The sequence below is a fragment of the Clinocottus analis genome, unplaced genomic scaffold (assembly GCF_023055335.1).
Source record: "Clinocottus analis isolate CAN_PGR_092001 unplaced genomic scaffold, fCliAna1.0.p SCAF_18, whole genome shotgun sequence".
Taxonomy (NCBI): Eukaryota; Metazoa; Chordata; class Actinopteri; order Perciformes; family Cottidae; genus Clinocottus; species Clinocottus analis.
The window spans coordinates 2,914,253-2,934,005 of NW_027175909.1; the positions used below are offsets into that span (position 1 = coordinate 2,914,253).

At 46.5% G+C, this 19,753-nt stretch overlaps 1 protein-coding gene across 3 annotated transcripts in view; it reads right to left on the minus strand.

Annotated features, from left to right (window-relative positions):
- Nucleotides 1–1,882: 1,882 nt before the first annotated feature.
- Nucleotides 1,883–19,753, minus strand: part of znf438 (zinc finger protein 438) — a 43,688-nt gene continuing 25,817 nt past the window's right edge. For 2 of the 3 annotated variants that reach the window (XM_068581993.1, XM_068581994.1), the window contains exons 3-4: nt 6,807–8,579; nt 1,883–6,654 (exon numbers count right to left, since the gene is read on the minus strand). In XM_068581993.1, the coding sequence (XP_068438094.1) occupies nt 6,057–6,654; nt 6,807–8,551 (2,343 nt within the window). In that variant the 5' untranslated portion in view covers nt 8,552–8,579 and the 3' untranslated portion in view covers nt 1,883–6,056. Of the gene's footprint in view, nt 6,655–6,806; nt 8,580–19,753 lie in introns of those variants that run through there. The other variant, XM_068581995.1, reaches the window with a different exon arrangement.

Genomic DNA, 19,753 nt, shown 5'->3' on the forward strand with positions numbered 1-19,753 from the left:
GCTGAAAGCCACCTGAAGTGGAGTCACTCTCATTTGAAACCTTTGAGTCCATGTAAAGTAGTTTGAGGAAGTTGAGCAGTCGACGTAAACCTTGCTGAAGTTGTTTTGTGCCGGGGAGTCGCTCCTTTCTCCCGCTCGCTCTCCGCCAGGCTGCCGCTGGTCTGAGCAGCGGCAGAAATCGCACCAGAAGCGCCCTTTGACCTTCGATACAGGGTCATTTGCCTCCAAATCAATTAGAGCTAAGGACCTGCATTCCACACTGCTGTGGCAACGACTACCAGGGCTGGGCCTGCCGTCGAGCAGGGAGCGTTTGGTAGTGACGGCATGGAAACAAATGGACGCACTCTCTCACCAACTTCTTTGTCCCTCGCTGTTGTCTGTGAAGTTGCAGAGCGGGTTTGTTTTTTGCTCTAAATGCATCCTGCAAAGCAGAAAAGAAGTCACGCAGAGGGGGAATGGAGATACTAATGTCATCTCCATCTATAAAATATGAAGCCGTCACAATGCATAAAACCCAAATTGTTTTTGTGCTCATCTCAGAACACAGATGCCTTTCTCTGAACCCACCGCCATGCGCCTACTGAAAGCTAGCTTTTGTAGTCGAGGCTCGTGTGGTTCTCAGCTGGTAAAAGAAACGCAGCGGCGTGCATTCAAATCAAAAAGGTAGAAACACGTTTGAGAATGTTTTGATGCTATAGCAGACAGATGGAAGGACTGTCGGGAGGGGAGGGGCTACAGAGGTACGGCATATGCAGGCTCCTAAAAGCCCTTTGGCTCACCCACTTTGTGTGACCCTTACATACTGCACACACCTTTCCAGTGAAATATCAATTAATTCCATGCTCTGAATCTCTTCTGATGAATACGCAGGGACACGACCCTCCAGTCTGCCTCAGCGCTTCACTCAATCTGTCCTGGTTTGCTGCAGGAGATGAGGCCTTTGCATCTGCAGGGTATTACGCAGGCAATGCGGTTGAGCTGGGGCCCATGGGTGGATGGCGGGGGCCACAGAGAGAGCGGAACGACTGTCAACGTGTCGGACAGAAAACCAAGACCTTTGGAGTGATTCAGATTGACACCTCAGACGTTCGCCTGTGTTCAGACAGGAAGTCACAGAAACTAAAAGGGTTCATTCTGCTACGCGTGGAACTGGAAAAAGCAAAGCCCAGCGCGCCATGTTTCTAACTCAGTAATATCCTTCTACAGAAACTATAGAATCTATGAATAAACTATAAAAAAAAAATCTTTGGAGTTTTCAGATATGCAATGATGATTTCCAGGTAAATACCTTAAAGGCTGAGTGACCGCTACGAGTGTGAAACGCCTTGACAAAGCAGGTCAGGAAAACAGGGAGGTGCGCCTGTGAAGCCGGATGCTGAACAGATATGTGACTCCATCACTTGCTCCTTCGCTCACTTTTGCTTTATCAGGATTTCATTTTTTTTAAAATTCTGGCAAATTAGCGGCATCAAAATAGGAAGACAGTTGTAGTAAAATCCACTTCTTTCTTGATTTGATTGGCGGCCTGGGGCGAACGTGACATTGACAAGCAGTGCAACTCTGCAGAGACGTTGAGAAAATCCAAAAACTTATTTGTGGTGAAAATGGACACAAAATGCAGGAAAACTACGATTTGTAGGCGACATTTCTATCGTTGTGTCTTAGTGTGATTGAGGCTTTAGATCAACTGTGCGACCTTGACCTTTGACCATCAAAATCTATCCAGCTCATCCTGAAGTTCAAGTCGACATTTGTGGCAAATTTGAAGAAATTCTCACTTTGTGTAAATGAGATATTTCATTACAAGAAGGCACCAGACGGACGACCACCTGGAAACATGCCTCGATAGTCCAGGTGAGGTCGAAACACAGCACACACAATGTCCTCAACAAAGCATATATTTATTCTCATAAACATCAGGTTCTTCAGGTACACAAACAGTCACAAACACAAACACTTTCAGTCTTTTTTTCCTTTCTTTTTTGGACACAATCAACGTTAAGTGAGTCAAACACATCACATCACCTAATGTGGGATTTTTCACTTTCCGACTTGTGCTAACAGTGACAGTCATGTATGTTGCTCATCTAACTGAGGAGAAGAAAGAGTCTGACGCTTAATCCTGTCACTTCCTGGTTTGTGGTGAAGGCTTGAAAACAAAGGACAGTTCACTGATGAACACTCAAACATGGCCTTCACCGGACAGCAGTAGGCTGTACGGGAGACGACCCACTCAGTGCGACGCGTACACATCAGTGCTTTGCCCTTCATTCACAGTCCTACGCTTTGTGTCAGACACATAAGGACAGCTCTACATGGCTTTTGTTGCCAGTGTTGGCAATGATAAATGTATCTCTTGTTTGACAGAACACAGCAGCTGATTCACTAGTTACTCTATGTAAATATATATATATATATATGTATTTTTTTCAATATATCTATGTATTCTATCTATGGAATAAGTCTATATAGCATATATATACTTTTGGTAGGGTTTTAAAAACATTCAGGTACATTCACTTGACCCTGTGATGTTCTTTTTTTTCTTCATATGAAAGATAAACACAGACACATGTTAGAGATACTTGCCATGTAGTAATGGCCTCCTATCAGGAAACAAGACATTAAGCATCCCCCAACTTAGAAGAAGCAAATAAAAGTCTCAGTGCCGGCTCTTTAAGGACCAACAACAAACATAAATATACTAAAAGACCCCTGTATTAATCTAGAGTATAAAATAGCATATTTTCTGGACTTGACAACAGTTTATATTTACTCTAATAATAGAGTCTGGGTGCACACAATTCCACAGGTGCATACATAAGCTGGCAACAACAGGTAGGCAATTCGATGGTTTCCTTTGCGTATTGACTAAGTCAACAAAAAGTATTCTGTCAGTGGTTAAAAAGCTTAATGCAAAACTCACTTCTACAATCACTAGTGTGAATAGACCCTTGGCATATCACAGAATACACAAATAGGCATTAATCAACAAGTCAAAGAGTACTCGGCCTGCAGAGGACCACACTGACGGTAAGCCACGCTACGCATGAACACAGATGTTTTTCAGAAGGCCACGAGGATGTCACTTGGGTGCTGGTTAGGAAAGTGTTCCTTCATGGGTCCGGGCTGCCGGAGGACCCCAATACTGCCCTTAAATCGGACTGTGAAAGTTCAAGTCATAACTGAAATATTGATCTTCTGTAACAGGAGCAATGTTACATAAAAGGATTGTGTACACATGCTGAATAGTTTCAAACCGTAAGAATCCAAAGCCAATAGGTTAATTGTCAGTCAGTGTGCCAGTAGACAGTTTGCCCTTGTTATGAGATTGACATTTCTCAGTATTTTAAAAAGGGTCAGTCCACACAAATAAAAAGAACGAACATGTGCTCACTTTCCCCGCGTGCCATCTTGCCGTGGACAATTTGGTAGTTTCAGTTGAGCTAAAGAAGATCTTTGAGATTTCTGCCTCGGGCCCAATAAAAGTGGAATTTAGTTTGTGGTGCTCACAGTATTATACAAAAAATATTTCCTGTGGATAATCCACAGCGACAGGGATACCGTTTCCACAATAAGATGTTGTCATTAACATTTTAACATTTTATTATTGAGGTGGAGGCAGAAATCTCAGCCCAGATCTCAAAAAACCGGTGCTCATAAAATGAGATTTATGAATGTAACTACAGTTCTAGGAGTTCTGGATCACGGTCAGACTCGCATATGGTCAGGTCAAGCTGTCATACCAACAAAGTCCACTGCGACCATCAGATGACGTAGGGTGTACGGCCCAATGCAAAACCCTGATGCCATCGAGGAACCCGTTCCCTCACACCACATACCCCACTCTCGATCCATTTCAATCTTCCTAACCGACAGACGACGGCGCTTTAGCTCCGTATGAATTATACCAGCAAGGTCACGAGGAATCTTTACCGCAGTAAGGAAAGGAAGCCGTTGACAGCATTGCCATTGACGTAGCATGATGAGTAGCCATGCTACTTAATAGTGAGCCAAGTTACACAAAGCCTGCCAGGTTGCAGCTGCACAGATGTCTTTGCGAGACCCCTTTCGAGACGTGGACGCACTTAAGAGTAGTTTGGCACTTCACGTCACTAGGTGCAGGCAGGCCCAGCGACCTATCAGCGCGTAGAATCACATCCACAATCCAATGAAAAAGTCTTGGAAACTACCAGCATCAAACGACGACTGCAGGAAATGCAGAATAATGGCCACTGAGCAGCTCTCTGGTACCTCACCATGTGTTGTGCATCACTTGGGAAAAAACTTCCAGAGATGAGCGGAGAGGAACCCAGTGGAGGGAGCCCTCGACTGGTCATGGGATGACAGGCTTCCACTGGTCAGACAAACACAGCACGAGGTGATTTAGATACGTGTGTGTCACTCTAGATGAGAAAGAAGGAGGCACCACGGCTGCTCATGAAGCGCTTTCAGAAGCAGTGGAAACAACGGCTCAGTCTCACTAGCTCTGGGTGGAGACTCCAGTCTTTCTGTGGCAGCCCTTTGGCCGGAGAGCACATCTACTGCCCTGTTGTGAACGCCTGGGAAAGGAATTGCCCTCAGGTTCAGGTAATGGGGAAAATGGACACGTTGTGACACTGCCTGGGGCTGATATGAGATATGAGAAACTGCTGAAGTGCTGTCTGTCCAGATGAGAACATGCTTGTCCTTCAAAACTGGGAAAAAACGCTGCAGTGCCAGATATTTCTCTGAGCTGGAGCAAGTATATGCGATTTGATCTTTGCTGCACACTCAAATGGCCCTTGAAGGTCCTGCGCTGCCAGACTGCACCACAACCCAATAGAGGAGCGCCGGTCTCCACAACCTCGCAACGTGAAGGGATTACTCCCAAAAGAACCACATTGATCCGGCACAAGGCCTCAATGTCCGGCAACAAAAGCTGGACACCCTGACGTTCTGGCACCGATGCCACGTCGGATCAAAGTGGAGCCCATTGAGCCAGAATTAAAGGGCACACAAGTACAGAAAGACCCTGAGGCACCGAATGACATCAGTTTAAATTGCCCCTGTAAGGCCAACCTCAGGAACTGCCTGTGGTGTAGTGTGTGGGTCTTGAACGTAGGCATCATTAAGATCTATTGACACAAATCAGGACTCCTGTGAAACTGACGGGACAACATCTGCCACCTGCAACATTTGGATTGGTCAAACCTTTCAAAACCTGTTGAACCCCTTCAGTTCTCAGACTGGATGAAACCTTCCTCAGAATAGCACAGCATGAAACAAAAACACCAGTTTTTAGTTAGCGAAGAGCCGCCGGTGTATTCACCGGTCTAACAGTAGTTCAGCATGAACCGTAACGGTGAGGTTTTATATAAAACCGGTCTCTGCTGCACGATGAAAACTAAGCACCAACTCTCAGGTTGTGAAGCAATAAGCGACGAGCCAAATTGACCTGCTATCAGGTCACATAATAGCAAAAAAATAGAAGGAACATATTATTTGATGCTATCAGGGTTTGTACTGGGACGTGCAGCATAGACTATCGCATAAGCACAGGAGGCGTTGTTGGTAGAACGACTCGACCTGCGTATCTGTGAGATCTCCAGTGCTAACACGCTGTCTGCATGGCTAAATACCATAAGACGTAGAATTTGGGAGAAATCACCCTTTGACAGTATTACTGTGTCAGCTAGGTTATAAATTAACCCTTTGACAAGATTTAAATAAGCAGTAGAAAACAATTATCCAACAGGAAATTAAATACATACTTTCAAACAAATTGTCCAAAAACCAAACAGTGCATTGAGAAAAACAAAAAATGAACAATAATATTATCTATAAAATTGAATTCTCTGACCTTGAAAGAATAATCCTTAAGAATTCTAACACTAAGATCAATTCTCACCATTGGCTTCAATACTTTTACTTTTTTTTTAACAAGTCAAATGCCTCAACTGGTGAGAGATGAAGCTAGTGATAAAACACAACAGAAACTCTCCATCCCTGTGATGCTGATTGTTAGGACTGAGTGTGTGTGTGCGAAGGAGTCACTGTAAAGGGCTCAATAAGGGCTAGGCTGGATAATGTGGGCTTGGAGCAGGAGTGTCCAGTTCCCCGTCTGCCTCAGCCTCTTCCTGGCCGGAGAAGGAGCTCAGTGCATCCCACAGGAGGCGGGGCTGCTCACAGTGGTGGCGACTCCTCCAGTGCTCCATAACCCCCTCTTTAGTGTCCAACACCTCGCTGCAAAGCACACAGTTAAAGTCAGCACCTGCTGCAAGGACCCCAAGGCCTCCACCCCTATCTGGTGACGAGAGGATCTCGCCGTCCTCCCCCTCCCTACCATGGTGGTGGGACATGATGTGCCTCTTAAGCTTGGAGAAAGAGAAGAACTCCTCGTCGCAGCTGCCACACTTGACCAGGTTGCGCTTCTCGTTGAGCTGTCGCCAGTAGTGGGCAGCGTGCTTTACGAGCTCATTCTCAGCCTCGCGGCCAACCCGCACCAATTGGCCATCGTGAAGTGGAACCTGGGACTCCTCACCGTGCACATGAAGCAAGTGCATCTTCATGTCGGCAAAAGTGGGAGTGATGGCCTGGCAGCGGCCACATTTAATCTGCAGCTCCACAGGGTCTTCGCGATCCTGCTCTTCTGATGGATTTGGGGAGTTTGCCCTTGTGAGGAAAAACAACAAACAATACTTTGTTTACAACTTTATATAGTTATATTTAGCCATTAAATGTGCATGTTGACATCTCTAAATAAAAGTAGCTATAAAAAAAGGGTAAAGATCACAATGAAGTAGGTGCTTAATCAACAATCTCACCCCTCCATATCCTCATGTTGGCTGATGGACGGCTCCACGGTCAGCACCACCTTGTGGACCTCTCTCAAATGGCTGAAGTAAACCCCTACATATCCAAACGCTTTCTCACAGAACTCGCAGCTCAGGGAGCGACGTGGGCGTACATCGGAGTGGTGAAGCTTCATGTGGGTGCTCAGGCTGCCAGAGTGAGCGTACGCTTTGCGGCAGACTGGGCAGACGTAGGGCCGGCTGTTGGTGTGGCTGTTCATGTGGCTCTGGAGGTGATGCTTGAATTGAAAACAGCGGCTGCAGGTGGGGCAGCGGTGGAGCGGACGGCTGCCGATGAACACTCGCGAATGGGAGGCACCTCTCAGGTGGAGGGTTACTGGGGCTGGTTGGGCAGGACAGTCCAGGGCCTTGGTGGTGGTAGTGGTGGGGAGCTGATGACCAAGAACGAGCTCCTGTTCTTGGCCATCTGGGGTTATGGCAGGCAAACTCACCAGTTGGGGAACTGTCTCCATAACCAACATGGGCTTGGGTCGGATGCTGCGGTACTTCTTTGAAATGTCAACTTCCTTTTGTTTGGAGCCTGCAACGACTGCTGGTGGTTTTTCTGGTACCCTTCGACGAAAGAAAGACAAAGACCTTTTCTTTCTGGCTTCAAATGCTAAGATGTCTTCCATAGTCTTTCTCTTCCTCCCCCTCTTCTTGCCAGGTGGTTTCTGGAGGGTTCCCAACACAGGCATGAGTGTGGTCTTGGCCTGGGGCTGCAGAGTGGATTTTGGCACCTGGTTGTGACCCAAGGCGTCAGCTGTCTCGGGGATCTTGGATGTAGGATCTAGGGGGATGTTGAGTCCGGTCTGGCAAGAGAAACCCTGCTTCTCTGGGGACAAACTGCTGAGCTTGGCAGCTGGGATAAGGGTGCTTTTCATTTTAGAGTAGGGCAGAATGGGCAGTTTACCTTTCGGTGGAGACGGGATAATTTGGACTGCTTTGCTGAAGATGGTCGAGGACAGGACAGTGATACTGCTCTGGGACTGGGCTGCGACTGACTTAGATTGGCACAACCTCAGTGTATTCTTACTTTCTTCCTGGGATTTGACTGGGGAGCCTTTGACAGCAGCAGGGGGGAACTGGAGACTCTGAACAAGACTTGTTGTAGTAGTTCGTTCAGAGCAATCTTGTGCTCGCTCTAACTGAGAACCCGGGTACAGGACAGCATTGTCTGGGAGCACAGCAGTGACAGAGATGTCAGAGGAGGCTGGGTCAATCAGAATGACCTGCTCTGAAGGCTCCTCTTTGGGCACTAGGGTGTCCTTTGTGTGCTTGCACTCTTGCTTTTTTTTCATCACTGTTGATGCCCCACTTACAACTGACATGGTTAGCGCTGTCACAGCAACCTTGGAAGCTGTTTTCACCCTTGCAGATAGTGGTGGTGACTTGACCTTATCGGTGATCCCCTTGCTCCTCACTGACTGGTATCTGGGAATGGGCAACTTGAGGTTATTTTGGGTGTGTTGCTGTGGTTGCTGCGGTGTCTGAGATGACACCGAAGGGGGCAGTGCCACCAGAGAGAATGTGCCATCCTGACCTGCTATTTGCATCAGTGCATAGTTTTGGGTGGGCACAATGATGGACTTGGGGCTGGAGGCGGTGTTAGCCTCAGGGAGGGCAGAGGGAGGCTGGCAAGACAGGACCGCAGGGGAGGGGGAGGGCACCACGGCCGGGGCCTTGGGGGCGATGCTCCGAAACTGAAGGCTCTTCATCTGAAAGGCTGGACTCACTGGCTACCAACTGAAACACAAGCACAAAAGAAACAGTTTTATTAGGTTTTGCAGCGATACCAGATAGCCCTTTCAACCTTAACTTACCATATTAGCCCTAACCCTCTTATCTCAAGTTTCAACATCAATAATAAGTGCCACTATTGTAACACTGTATGATTGCAGTCTTAAAATGTGTTTAATCTAATAGGTATTATTAAGATGGCTACATGACTTCCTCTGGTCTTTTTTTTTTTAAAGCTTCCAAGATCACGACTGTAAATGTGACCCACAGCAAAAGAGTCAGTGTTTTTGATGGCATCGTTACTGTGCAACCCAAGCAGGAGAGAAGCAAACACACTGTCAAAAATACAGGCATCTGCACAAGTGTGACAAGCTGTCCTATTACCCATGTCTCTCTGGTCACACACAGCGTACTCTCTCCCCCAGGCTAAGGACAGACTGCCCCTTTGATTTGGGCTCAGCATGCAGCCGTGGTACATGCTGGGGCTCTGCGGGGCGGGCTCCTTATTGCCCCCCCCCTCCTACCTCACTTCCTGGAGAGATCAGCCAGTGGAGCGTGAAAGCTGCCAAACGGCAGGATCTTTACTAGATGAAGAGGGGCTTCCCTCGCATCTCCCCCTACACTGACCATCACCACAACCTGGCCAGAGGCAATGAGGCTGCCCCCGAAAGAGAAGCAAAAAAGCAACAAAAAAAAGCCCTGGCTTTACTTTATCATCCCCTGTTCACAAATAACTTTTCATGGTTATCCAACGGGGATGAGGCCTTTCCACTCAGTGGATCGGCATTTTGACTGTTGATACAAAATACTGCTGAAGTCTTTGAGGAAACTATAACCTCAGGAGTGAGGTTTTAAACAAGTCTATATTATATAAATCTTCCGTACAGTTTCCATCCATCAATCAAAAGCCACAGGTATGGCTTTAAAAACAAAAAGGCCAATTTCCTTCATTTATATCAATACTGAATCTTTATTTCAAAAGAAGAGCGAGATTACAGAGGAATGCATCAAAGGGCCTAATTGTAAACAGCCTGTGAAGTCTGAACTTCACATTATGACCCGACTTCCAAGAGCAGCGTTTGATACCGGCACTCCACTCTGTAATAACAATCAGCATTAAGTGCAACAATCTGGAGGTGTCACAAAAGGCAAATACTCAACAACAGAATTTTTCAACAGCCTCGCCCCCCCCTCCCTCCTCTCCGCGTATTCACTTTCAAAGCGGTCTGAGAAATACGCTTTATGCATTAAAAAAAAGACTGAGAAGAAAAGAAACTCTGCAATGGGCATATTGTTTAACAGCTGGAAGTGTTTCTGTGCGTAGAGATTATTTATACAGTACCCCTACCGCATTACGACTCCATAAAACTGGAGATATTCCTTCTCTGTGTGGATAGTTGACTCCAGGTTGACTGTGACTTTGGCTGAAGACCGAGTGGAATAAAACCGTGGGATGTGTGTTCCCCTGGGCATTTTATGTGGCTCTAGAAAGTGGGAGTTTGGGGGTAGAGGCAACGCTTTGCGATCCATTCTACCATGTGAAAGTTTACAGTTGGACACGAGGGGGGAGAAAAAAAAGTTGCGTATCAACAGCTGGAGAAGCAGAACCAGTAGGCCTATAATCCTTTTGTCACAGATGATTCAGCAGACGTCACCTGACACCAAGTAACTCCACACAAAAACAAAATCTGTTTTAATATGCCCCTTTGTCTTATTCCACCTGGAAAAGCAGGAATAGTACGCAAGCAGCACGTCTTGTTTGAACTTGGAGACGGCTTAAATTGTAAGAAAATCAATGCCGTTGATGCTAGACAGTAAGATAACGTTGAATTCATCAGCAGAACGGAGGAAGCACTTAAAGCACAAAGCTTGTCCCGCCAATTTTTCTCATTACTATGTAAATGTGTTCAGGAAGGTGATCCCACATCTAATCTGATCATGTACACAGATTGTTTCCATCATGTACTGTCCTTGCGCTGTTGTGTCTACAAGCGTCTGTACACAGACGTGTTTGCTCAGACGGACAGACGCCACCATGACGGGCCTGTAGCAGGAAGTAGAGACGGGAGGAAGTGGACAGACAATATTACTAATCATTTCATTGAACTGATCCTTGACTAATCAAAGTATACATGGACATATGCGACTGTACTGACAATGTTACCAAGCTGATCTTCAGCAGGCTTGTTTGACATGTTCAATATCTTAGTTTAGCATGTTAGCATGCTAACATGTGCTAATAAACACGAAACACAAAAGTACAGCTAAGCTTTAGGTTTTTGGACATGAACTAAAATATTGGGACACTTTACATTTTTTACTTTGAACCAATGTCAATTTGGAAAATGCAATTTTGGAATTTATATAAAAGCTTTTGGATATATTTTTTTGTTTACATAAAGCCATTTTCCAAATGTTTACACGCCTTTGCACAGAAAGAGGAATTAAAACCCGTGGGCCATAACGTTCACTCCCTCACCTTCACTTCCAGGAGCATGTATCGACAAAGGGTTAGAAATAAGATTTAGACACTCTCTAGAGGTTGGTATCTTTACTTGCCTCTGATTTAATAACAAAGAAGGTGGGCCACATCAAGAGTCTCCAAATTCAGGAGTATTTGAGTCTTGAATACATTGCTTAATCATTTGTGAATTCAATATAAAACGTGTACAGCGTAGGACAATCCCAGAATATATGGAAATGATTTGCCTCCATTGAGCCCCATTGTCTCCCAACATGTTAAACTCATATTTGTCTCCTGGTATGGGGTCTCCAGGTAATGTCTTTTATGTCTTCAGTATTCCAATCTATGGACTTAGTTTAGGACCATTGAAAACTGCAAATCTCCCCGCAAGCCTCCTCAAAAAGCCACAATCCTGCCTCCGTTACTCATGTTTTAATGCACATGGGTGTTTTATATTTTTTTTGCATAAATGAGAGCATTGTTGAATGCAGAGATGGACTTACAGTGCTTGATGTTTAACCAAAGGCTGATTTTAGGTTTTCATAAAACTCTGATTATTTCTGAAAAGTGCAGACTTATTAACTGCAGAATCTCTGAAAAAGTTATTCTGCCGATTTGGTGGCAATCCACGCAGTCGCTGCTTTCTCGCAGTCCGGCCTGGTGAAGAGGAAGACCAGCTGACTGCCACTCCTCGAGCCCTTCCGCTCATATGGTTGAAAATAATAAGGGAAGACAACCGAGTAATCCTCAAAACTGTACTTCCATAGGATGGTTCATGACAGGCCGAGAGTGCCTTATTGTGAAGCATAACATTTACTACAAAAGTGTTTCCAAAGTCAGGCTTGGTTTAAAAACGTGTATTGGGAGAAGACTTGGTAGGAAAAAGCTGCGAGGACCGACTGCATCTGTAACTGATCTGGCAGCAGCTGGTATTTTCATAGAAAAGCCTTTCACTGACTCCTGGAGGCCCTGCAGCTTCCAGCTCAACACATCCTCGCTCTCTCTGAGGTCGACCACAGGAAGTACGCCGATACAACAGGTGAGCTCTTCTGTGACGATGATTATGACGATAGAGCATGGGGCAGTTGCGATGAGGATACAGACTGTGTGTGCTTCCATTGCACAATCAGCATATCAAACACTTCTTCTCCAGCTCAGTCCCGTGGGAGATGGTGGATGAAAAGGCCCTATTCACATGAACCAGTACATTGTCATGTACCAGTGAAGGTCAGCATCCTTCTCTGCTCTTCCGAGGTGGTTTCTTGTTCACTGTGAGACTGAGAGGAAAAGAGACGAGCTGTCTGAAAGAAAGACAGAGAGCTGAAGATGCGTCAGAGCCAGGCCTTCAGTGCATCTGAACCGGATGATCGAGACTCAGACGGGAGAACGGCAGAGACGCTGCGGTCAATGCAGACGCGAAGCAAAGGCTCGTATTAAATCAAGAGTCCTCCAAGTGGTGTTTTCCCAAAAAAGCGACAATTCAAAAGAAGACAAAGGGCTGCAGTGGCCTTTATCCTCGCGTTAAGGAGTTCTAAAATAATCTATGCCATCTGTATTTTTCAAAGCCACAAAAATGACAGTGCCATTATTCAGCAGTTTTGAAATGTTTTCAGCTCACAACTTTATTGCAGCGGTTTCCAGAGAGTTCCTCGGACTTGGCTGAGGGTCGGACAGGCCTTGTGGATCGTGACCTGCGTGTGTGTGTGTGTGTGTGTGTGTGTGTGTGCGCTGGACGTTACAGTATATCGCACCGCTGAACGTGCAACGTCTGCAAATTAAAACTTTGTTGCTGCTCGATACTAAACTAAAGCTCTCACGGTTCTCCATGACTCATCTCGTGTTTCTCATTAATTCCCTGCAGTCTAGGTAGGCCCACCACTAATTGTTTATAGGTCTCGCGTCTTAATTTTGCTCCTGAAGTGTGCCAGATTGCTCAAAGGTTTTAGGTGTAAATACCTGTATTTGTTCACATTGTATTTTTTTTCCTTCTGCAACATATTTCAAATTCAGTTTTCCAAATAACGCCCAGTAAATTGAATTAGCCTCCAATTGAGTTTTACAGTATCTAGAGATACAGTATCTTCAGGATAATAAAAGAGTACAAGGTGGACCGACCTCACTTGTGTGCTACATTCTAGAAATTCATATTTCTAAAAACATGTTTTCTCTTGTTAAAGTATGGGTTTCTGTGTGTGGCCAAAAGGGAAAAAAGTACACCTAGTCTATTAAATTTAAAACGCAACATAGCCTCAGAGGACATCGGCCCATTAACCTGTTTCAGGGCCTGAAAAAGCCCTGAAACCTGTGTCTGACCGCCTGCTACTGAGGTCTGACGGGGTACTGAGGGGTATAACACAGCGGGGCGAGGGGAGACATGTGCAGGGAGGTCACAGATGCTACTCAATCTGCCGCTGGATTTGAAACGCCAACCGCTCTAATCTGACTGGGGGCAGAGGTCAGGGCTAGGGTGACGCAAAAACCTGGTTTCTGGAGAGAATGTGAGACTGAGGGAGCGAGAGAAGAAAAACAAGGTGGGGGTGTGATCCACAGAGACAGATTATCAGGTAAAGCCAGAAGGGGTGAGAGGTGAGGATCTGCTGTTTATGCTGGAAACGGGTCAGGGTTGAGGAGGAGGGCAGTGTGGGGACGGACCAGGCATCCACCTGGAATGGAATGAAACACACACACACACACACACACACACACACAACTTCAGCTCACACCCTCAGACCTGGACCAGCGTCACGTGCTGAGGCACTCCTGCCCACACCGATGGGCCGAACCGCCAAAACAACTTGCCTATTGTTAGCCAGTAATGCGATTCAGCGCGAGGCGAAAGGTCCGCTCTGTGAAAGGCAAAAGCACAGAGAGTGTTTTGGTAGAGTCTCACTTTCTGGCCCACTACCGTTTCAACTGCAGGTCCTGCAGTTTGCGCCCACAAAGGTGTATGGGAAGTAGATTGTGGAGAATTTGGGAAGGAAAAAAAAAAAAGAAGAAATAATCAAATGTGAAGTGTTTTTGAGGAAAGCAGAGCAGGGAGCAGAGTAGAGGTTTGTTATCTCCCTTGTAGGTGAGAGCAATGCTCATCTGGGACTCGAAGATAGAGCCTGGAGATGGAGGGGGTCTGGAATGGTGAGTGTGTGTGTGTGTGTGTGTGTGTGTGTGTGTGTGTGAGGGAGGAAGGGCCAAAAAAAAACCCAGCAGAGGCCAAGCTCCCCCAGGTTTTAGCCCAGATGAAAGGCCAGGATCTGGGCTAGATAAGAGGGCAGAACACGGGGGGTCGGGGCCAGCCGGCTGTGAGAAGCCATGTCCAGCGGCCATGTTTCACCAACCACCTCCATTCCTCTCCCTCCCTCCCTCCCTCCCCCTCTCTCTCTCTCTCTCTCTCTCCATCTCCCTCTCACACACACACACACACACACAAACACAACATGTTGGATTACTGAATCTGAGAGATAGAGGTCGTTAAAAAACATCTATTTGTTAAAAAATAAATAAATCTCTCGCCCTTTTCAGGCCTTTATTAATACAACAATAAAAAGGGACATTCAGAGAAGCTTGCCGTCCAAGAGGGAATTAGATCATTCCATTTGTTTTTTTCCTCCCGAGTGAACTTAAGCGTTATCTGTGCTCGATTGCTTCTTCCTGCATGCATGCTAACTGCTCATCTTTGCTCCCCAGCCTAAGGTGTGTTTATGCGAGTGTGTGCGTGTGTGTCTGTGCGTGCGCAGGGGAGCTAGGGGTCTGGAGCGAAGGCGGTCATGGGGAAAATGGAATCACTGTTTGCAGAGGTCCTTGTTTCATCCCAGAGCTCTGCTGAATGTGAGGGCCAAGGAGAGGGAGAGAAGGTGAACACACACACACACACACACACACTTTTTTTTACCCTTTCACTGCGCAACCAACAGTAAAATAAAATAGAACATTACGGCATTTTATGGTATTCATGGCATGCGAGTGCAGACACACGTGCACGCACAAACACGCACACGCAAACAGTCATATGTCATCCACTGTCACCTGAGCAAATCAATGCAACTGAGAAATCCATTCCAATTAGGGTCCCGCTGCTCTGCCCTGCATGTGGATGTAGATTAATCGATAGAGAAATCCCACCGCTAACCTGCCGTCCCTCTTGGAGAATACGCTTAACCGAGACTGCGGCCGCTTTGCTTCTATTGAAATCAAAAAGGAATAAAAAATAAAAAAAGAGTCACTTTTTGTATTTTACCAAGGGAAGGCAAAAACGCCCATCCCTCCATGGCTTAAGGATTTTAGAATCAGCGGTCACTGCAGACAAGCTGGACCCTCGGTTGAAAAAAACAAAAAAAACAGCCTCTTTGAAGGCAGGATGCTGTAAAACCCTGACAACCAACGGCCTTTGACCCCGTGTCCAACAAGGCCATGTGTCCTCCCCGGGAAACTGTAACGTCCTCAATCAACCGTGCTCGCAGATGAACCAAATGAGCGCACACACACACACACACACACACACACACACACACACACACACACAGTGTCACAGTCACGTTGCGCACAGATGACATGGCTGCCGGCTCAGAGCTGAGTGGCGTCGACGTGGAGCGGAGGTGACAGCAGTGTGTCCGAGAGCGCGTGTTCAAGGTCTTTGAGTGTTGACGCGCTCCTCCCACCTCAGGCAGCCAGCACTGTGTTAGCCATGCTCGACACTAAACCTTTACCTGACCTTTCCCTTCGCCATGACATTTGGACCCTTCTGAATAGGTCAAACCGCACTAAAGAGTGGCGGAGAAAAGGGAAGGGAGGTGGAGGAGGAAAGAAAGTATGAGCGCGGGGAGGACTGAGGGCTGTCGGTGCAGGACGGTGACAACCGACGCGGCTTGGGAATAACAACCATCCGTGACTGATGTTTGTCATTCCCAATTCTCAATTATTGCTAAAATTCCACTTTCACAATTAGACCATCAAACAGAAAGGGAGCATTTTCTGCTTGCTTTACTCTCCCATCATTCAGTGTGACAGCTCATGAGGAAGGGCCGTTTAATCTGCTGAACTCCAGTCTGTGAAAAAAAACACTGGCAGAGTCCAGGATTTGGTTTCAGAAATGTGCAGAGTCACTGATGTCAGGAAGCTGCTGCTGAGAGTACATTTTTGTCGAGTGACCAACAGGAACAGGGCGGGAAATGACGATGTGCTGGTTAAGATTGCCCCAGAAGTAGATAACACACATGGAAGAAAGGGGAAACTGGTGGATCTATGACATGCGAGGTGACCTTGGACCATCCGCCTCAGCAGATGAAAACATGCTGAGCTCAGTTGGGTGAAACAATGTGTAAAAAGTAAAAGCAAAAGTGAACAGTGGTTTTTATTTACTTTGAAATAGTGGCCACACATATTTTAACATGGAATGACATTCCTAGGGATGCAATGATGACCTGATTTAACCAGCGGATTTGTGTGGACTTGGACCAATTAATCACCGTCTGAGAGGCGTCACCCGAAACACCAGCACCTTGTTCCCATTCCAGCTGGACAAAACGTCCCCGATACAAATGCTGCGACCACCAGCTGGTTGGAACTATTGGTCACAAAGACCAGCGAGGACAAAAGGAGTCAGTTGCAGCTCGGCCAAACCACAAGGTTTCAAAATCTTGAGGAGGCACGCACAAGGTCAAGTCACACTTGACCCTTCACTAAGCCCCTCGCCCCGCGACTCCGTCTCGTTGTCAGAGCTCCGACGAAGCCCTCACTGTCACAAACTGCACTCTGAAGAAATGTCATCTAGCTTTTTGATGTTGTGACTTTTCCGAGAGAGTCGCCCAGACGTTTATCTAAAACGGCGGGATGTTTCACGTAGGAGTTTCAGCGTGAGAGGTTTGATATCAAATGGACTCTTGGTTTTTCTCATTGGGAAGGCAGAAGGCAGGGGTTTGTAGTTTTGTTTAAAGTCACTGTCCACGCTACCCTTTCTTCATTAGTCTGCCTCTCCACCCAGGTGTCCCATTTACCATGGCAACCAGTGACACACAGGTGTCAAACACACACACGCATGCACATGATGTGCATGTGTGTGTGTGTGTGTGTGTGTTTCACCTTTAACGTCAAACACGGAGATGGGAGGAGCTCACATTTCATATGAACCTGAATGATGTCACAGGTAATATTGGCATAGATAGATAGATAGATAGATAGATAGATAGATAGATAGATAGATAGATAGATAGATAGATAGATAGATAGATAGATAGATAGATAGATAGATAGAGCTATGTCTTTCGGCAGCAGACACATGTTAAAAAATTTCCATTATAAAAAAACTATTATAAAAAAACTAAATCAGCACGTGTAAACAATCAGTGTATGTTCAGTACCTAGCGTAGCTTAGCGGTGCTAACACTCGTTAGCTATGTGCTCGCGCTAATATTCGCTCCACATGTTTCTTTTACAAAGAACGTAACGTTGTAGGAACATATGTTTCTTTGCAACCTCTCCAGGTAACGAATATGACTATGAACAACCCATAACCATGACGAGCTCCAATTCCACTAAATCAGCAGAAAAATGAAGAAAATCTGAAATGACTGCGTGGGAGTCGACGCAGCAGAGCCAGGTAGTTGTCTGGGACAGCCCGCATTGGAGGTCAGCCGCATTGATTACATAATTGTGGAGGTTCGCAATGACGAGAGCAAGTAGCCTGCAAGCAAGTCGACGAGAGCAAAAGGCCTCCACGAGGCCTAAAGGGTACGCTTCATTCAAACTGAAGCTTGTTGAGTGAAGTCTGAACCCCTTTTTGTTGAGAAAGTGGGGGAGTAAGCCGACAAGTTCTGTGACTTTCCAAAACACATAATCCAGGAATCACGCAGCGTCACGGAGGTGTAAAAGTAGTCGGGGTCCTCACTAGCGATGCAACGGATCATCAAACGCACGGTTCAGACTGGATCGCGGATCAGAGTCACGGATCGGATCAGCACAAAAATATTTATAATCTGCTTAGAGTTTAGTGTAAACAGGTCATAATTCATCTCTAATATCCATGTTGCTGTGAAAACCTCCTTCAAACAACTGGATTTATTCAAATTTCTCATCAAATTTATATTTTACGAGATTACATGCAACGTTTGACTTTACCTTGGCTCAATATTAATTTCCACCAAACAGAGCCTGAACGCATCATAATGAAACTGAGTGGAACGAAACCTTTGTTCTCATCCCGCCAGTTTAAACACGGATTGATTGGTTGTTTACATTGTAACATTATCAGAGATCAGAGACGCATACATTATGTCCTGCTCGCATATTTTACTGAATATCGGCGGATTTGAAGCATACAGAGAGCTTGAATCTCAGGTGGTCGTTAACAATGCTTAAAGTGGCACAAGGACACACAAAGTAGGACGGAAGAGTTGACACAAAAACGCATCATGCAGCAGGACCAACACAACAGGTTGAACACCCCGCACAAGAGAGGACCTGTCCATTCCCATCTGGCTCCGCCCTCTTGTCCCGCTTACACAGTGACAAAATGCATTGCCCGCTAAAATTCTCTGATACGTTGACGTTGATTGCAAAATATATATTTTTCCGCCGTGCTGGCCTCGCCAAGCAAGGAGCGATGCCATTGCAACCCTTGACCGGGACGCTAAGATAACACCTGCGTTCCCGGGCCCACCTTAATGATCACTCAACGCGATGGGAGAACTTTAATGGGGGCCCTGGAAGGAAGGAAGCTGCCAGCTTGCTAATTTTAGGCACTCTGCCTTTTCTAGCGTTTCATCTGAGATGCAGAGAGGAGGCGTAGAGAGGCGGGAAAGTTCTCTGTCTCCCACTTTCTCGACTTTCTGCATCATGTCTTTCTAACTATCATTACCCTCTGCATCCACGATGAGAGAGAGTCTCATAGCTCTTTGATTCTCTGAATCATTTCTCCCTCTCTTCCTGTTCCCAGCCCTCTCGCTCACGCTCTCTCCTCTCTCTCTTCCAGGCTTTCTCTGCCTCTTTCCCGACTCCCTTTCATTCTCACCTCCCTCCCCTCCTGTCGGTACCTGAGTAAATAAACAGTGTTGTGTGGGATGCTAATTAGAGCCGGTTCAGGGACGTGACGAGCCCAGAGACGGATAAACAGCAAGGTGAGGGAGGAGAAGAGATGAGATGGAGGGGCGGGGGGGGATTGTGGGGGTGGAGGTGGAGGTAACCCACCCCAAGGGCAACACAGCGCAGACACAAACACGTCAGCTTAGCGGTGAAGGACAGACAGGAGCGGTTTTGGCTTTCAACCCAACTTAGGGCGGCTTTGAAGCGAAGGGCGGCAGCAAGGTAGAGGATTTTGAAGGGGATGCGACGGAGCGAAGGGCACGAGCAGAGAAGGGGGCACGTGGTGGAGCTTCAGCCGCGATTAGAGGAAGAGGGAGCGTCGAGCCAACTTCCTTAATGACGGATGCTCCAAGAGACCGGTGTGAGATCAAAAGAATATGCAGATGATCCCAACCGTTCTTCTCCCGTTGAGGTGAGCCCGGGCTTCCAAAAGCAGGTCAATGTGAGGCGGCTTTACTTCGTTAACATAAGATGGCCTTTCTCGGGGTGGAGGGTACGCTGCTGGTTACTCAGGTGTCAAGGTAGCGGTGAACACAAACAAACATAACTTGTTGTAACCAGGTGGCAACCTACGGCACTGCCAAGTGAAGCTGATGTGGAAGCGTCTTAAAGCTGCATTCTCTCTAATGTCCATCAGGGGGCGACT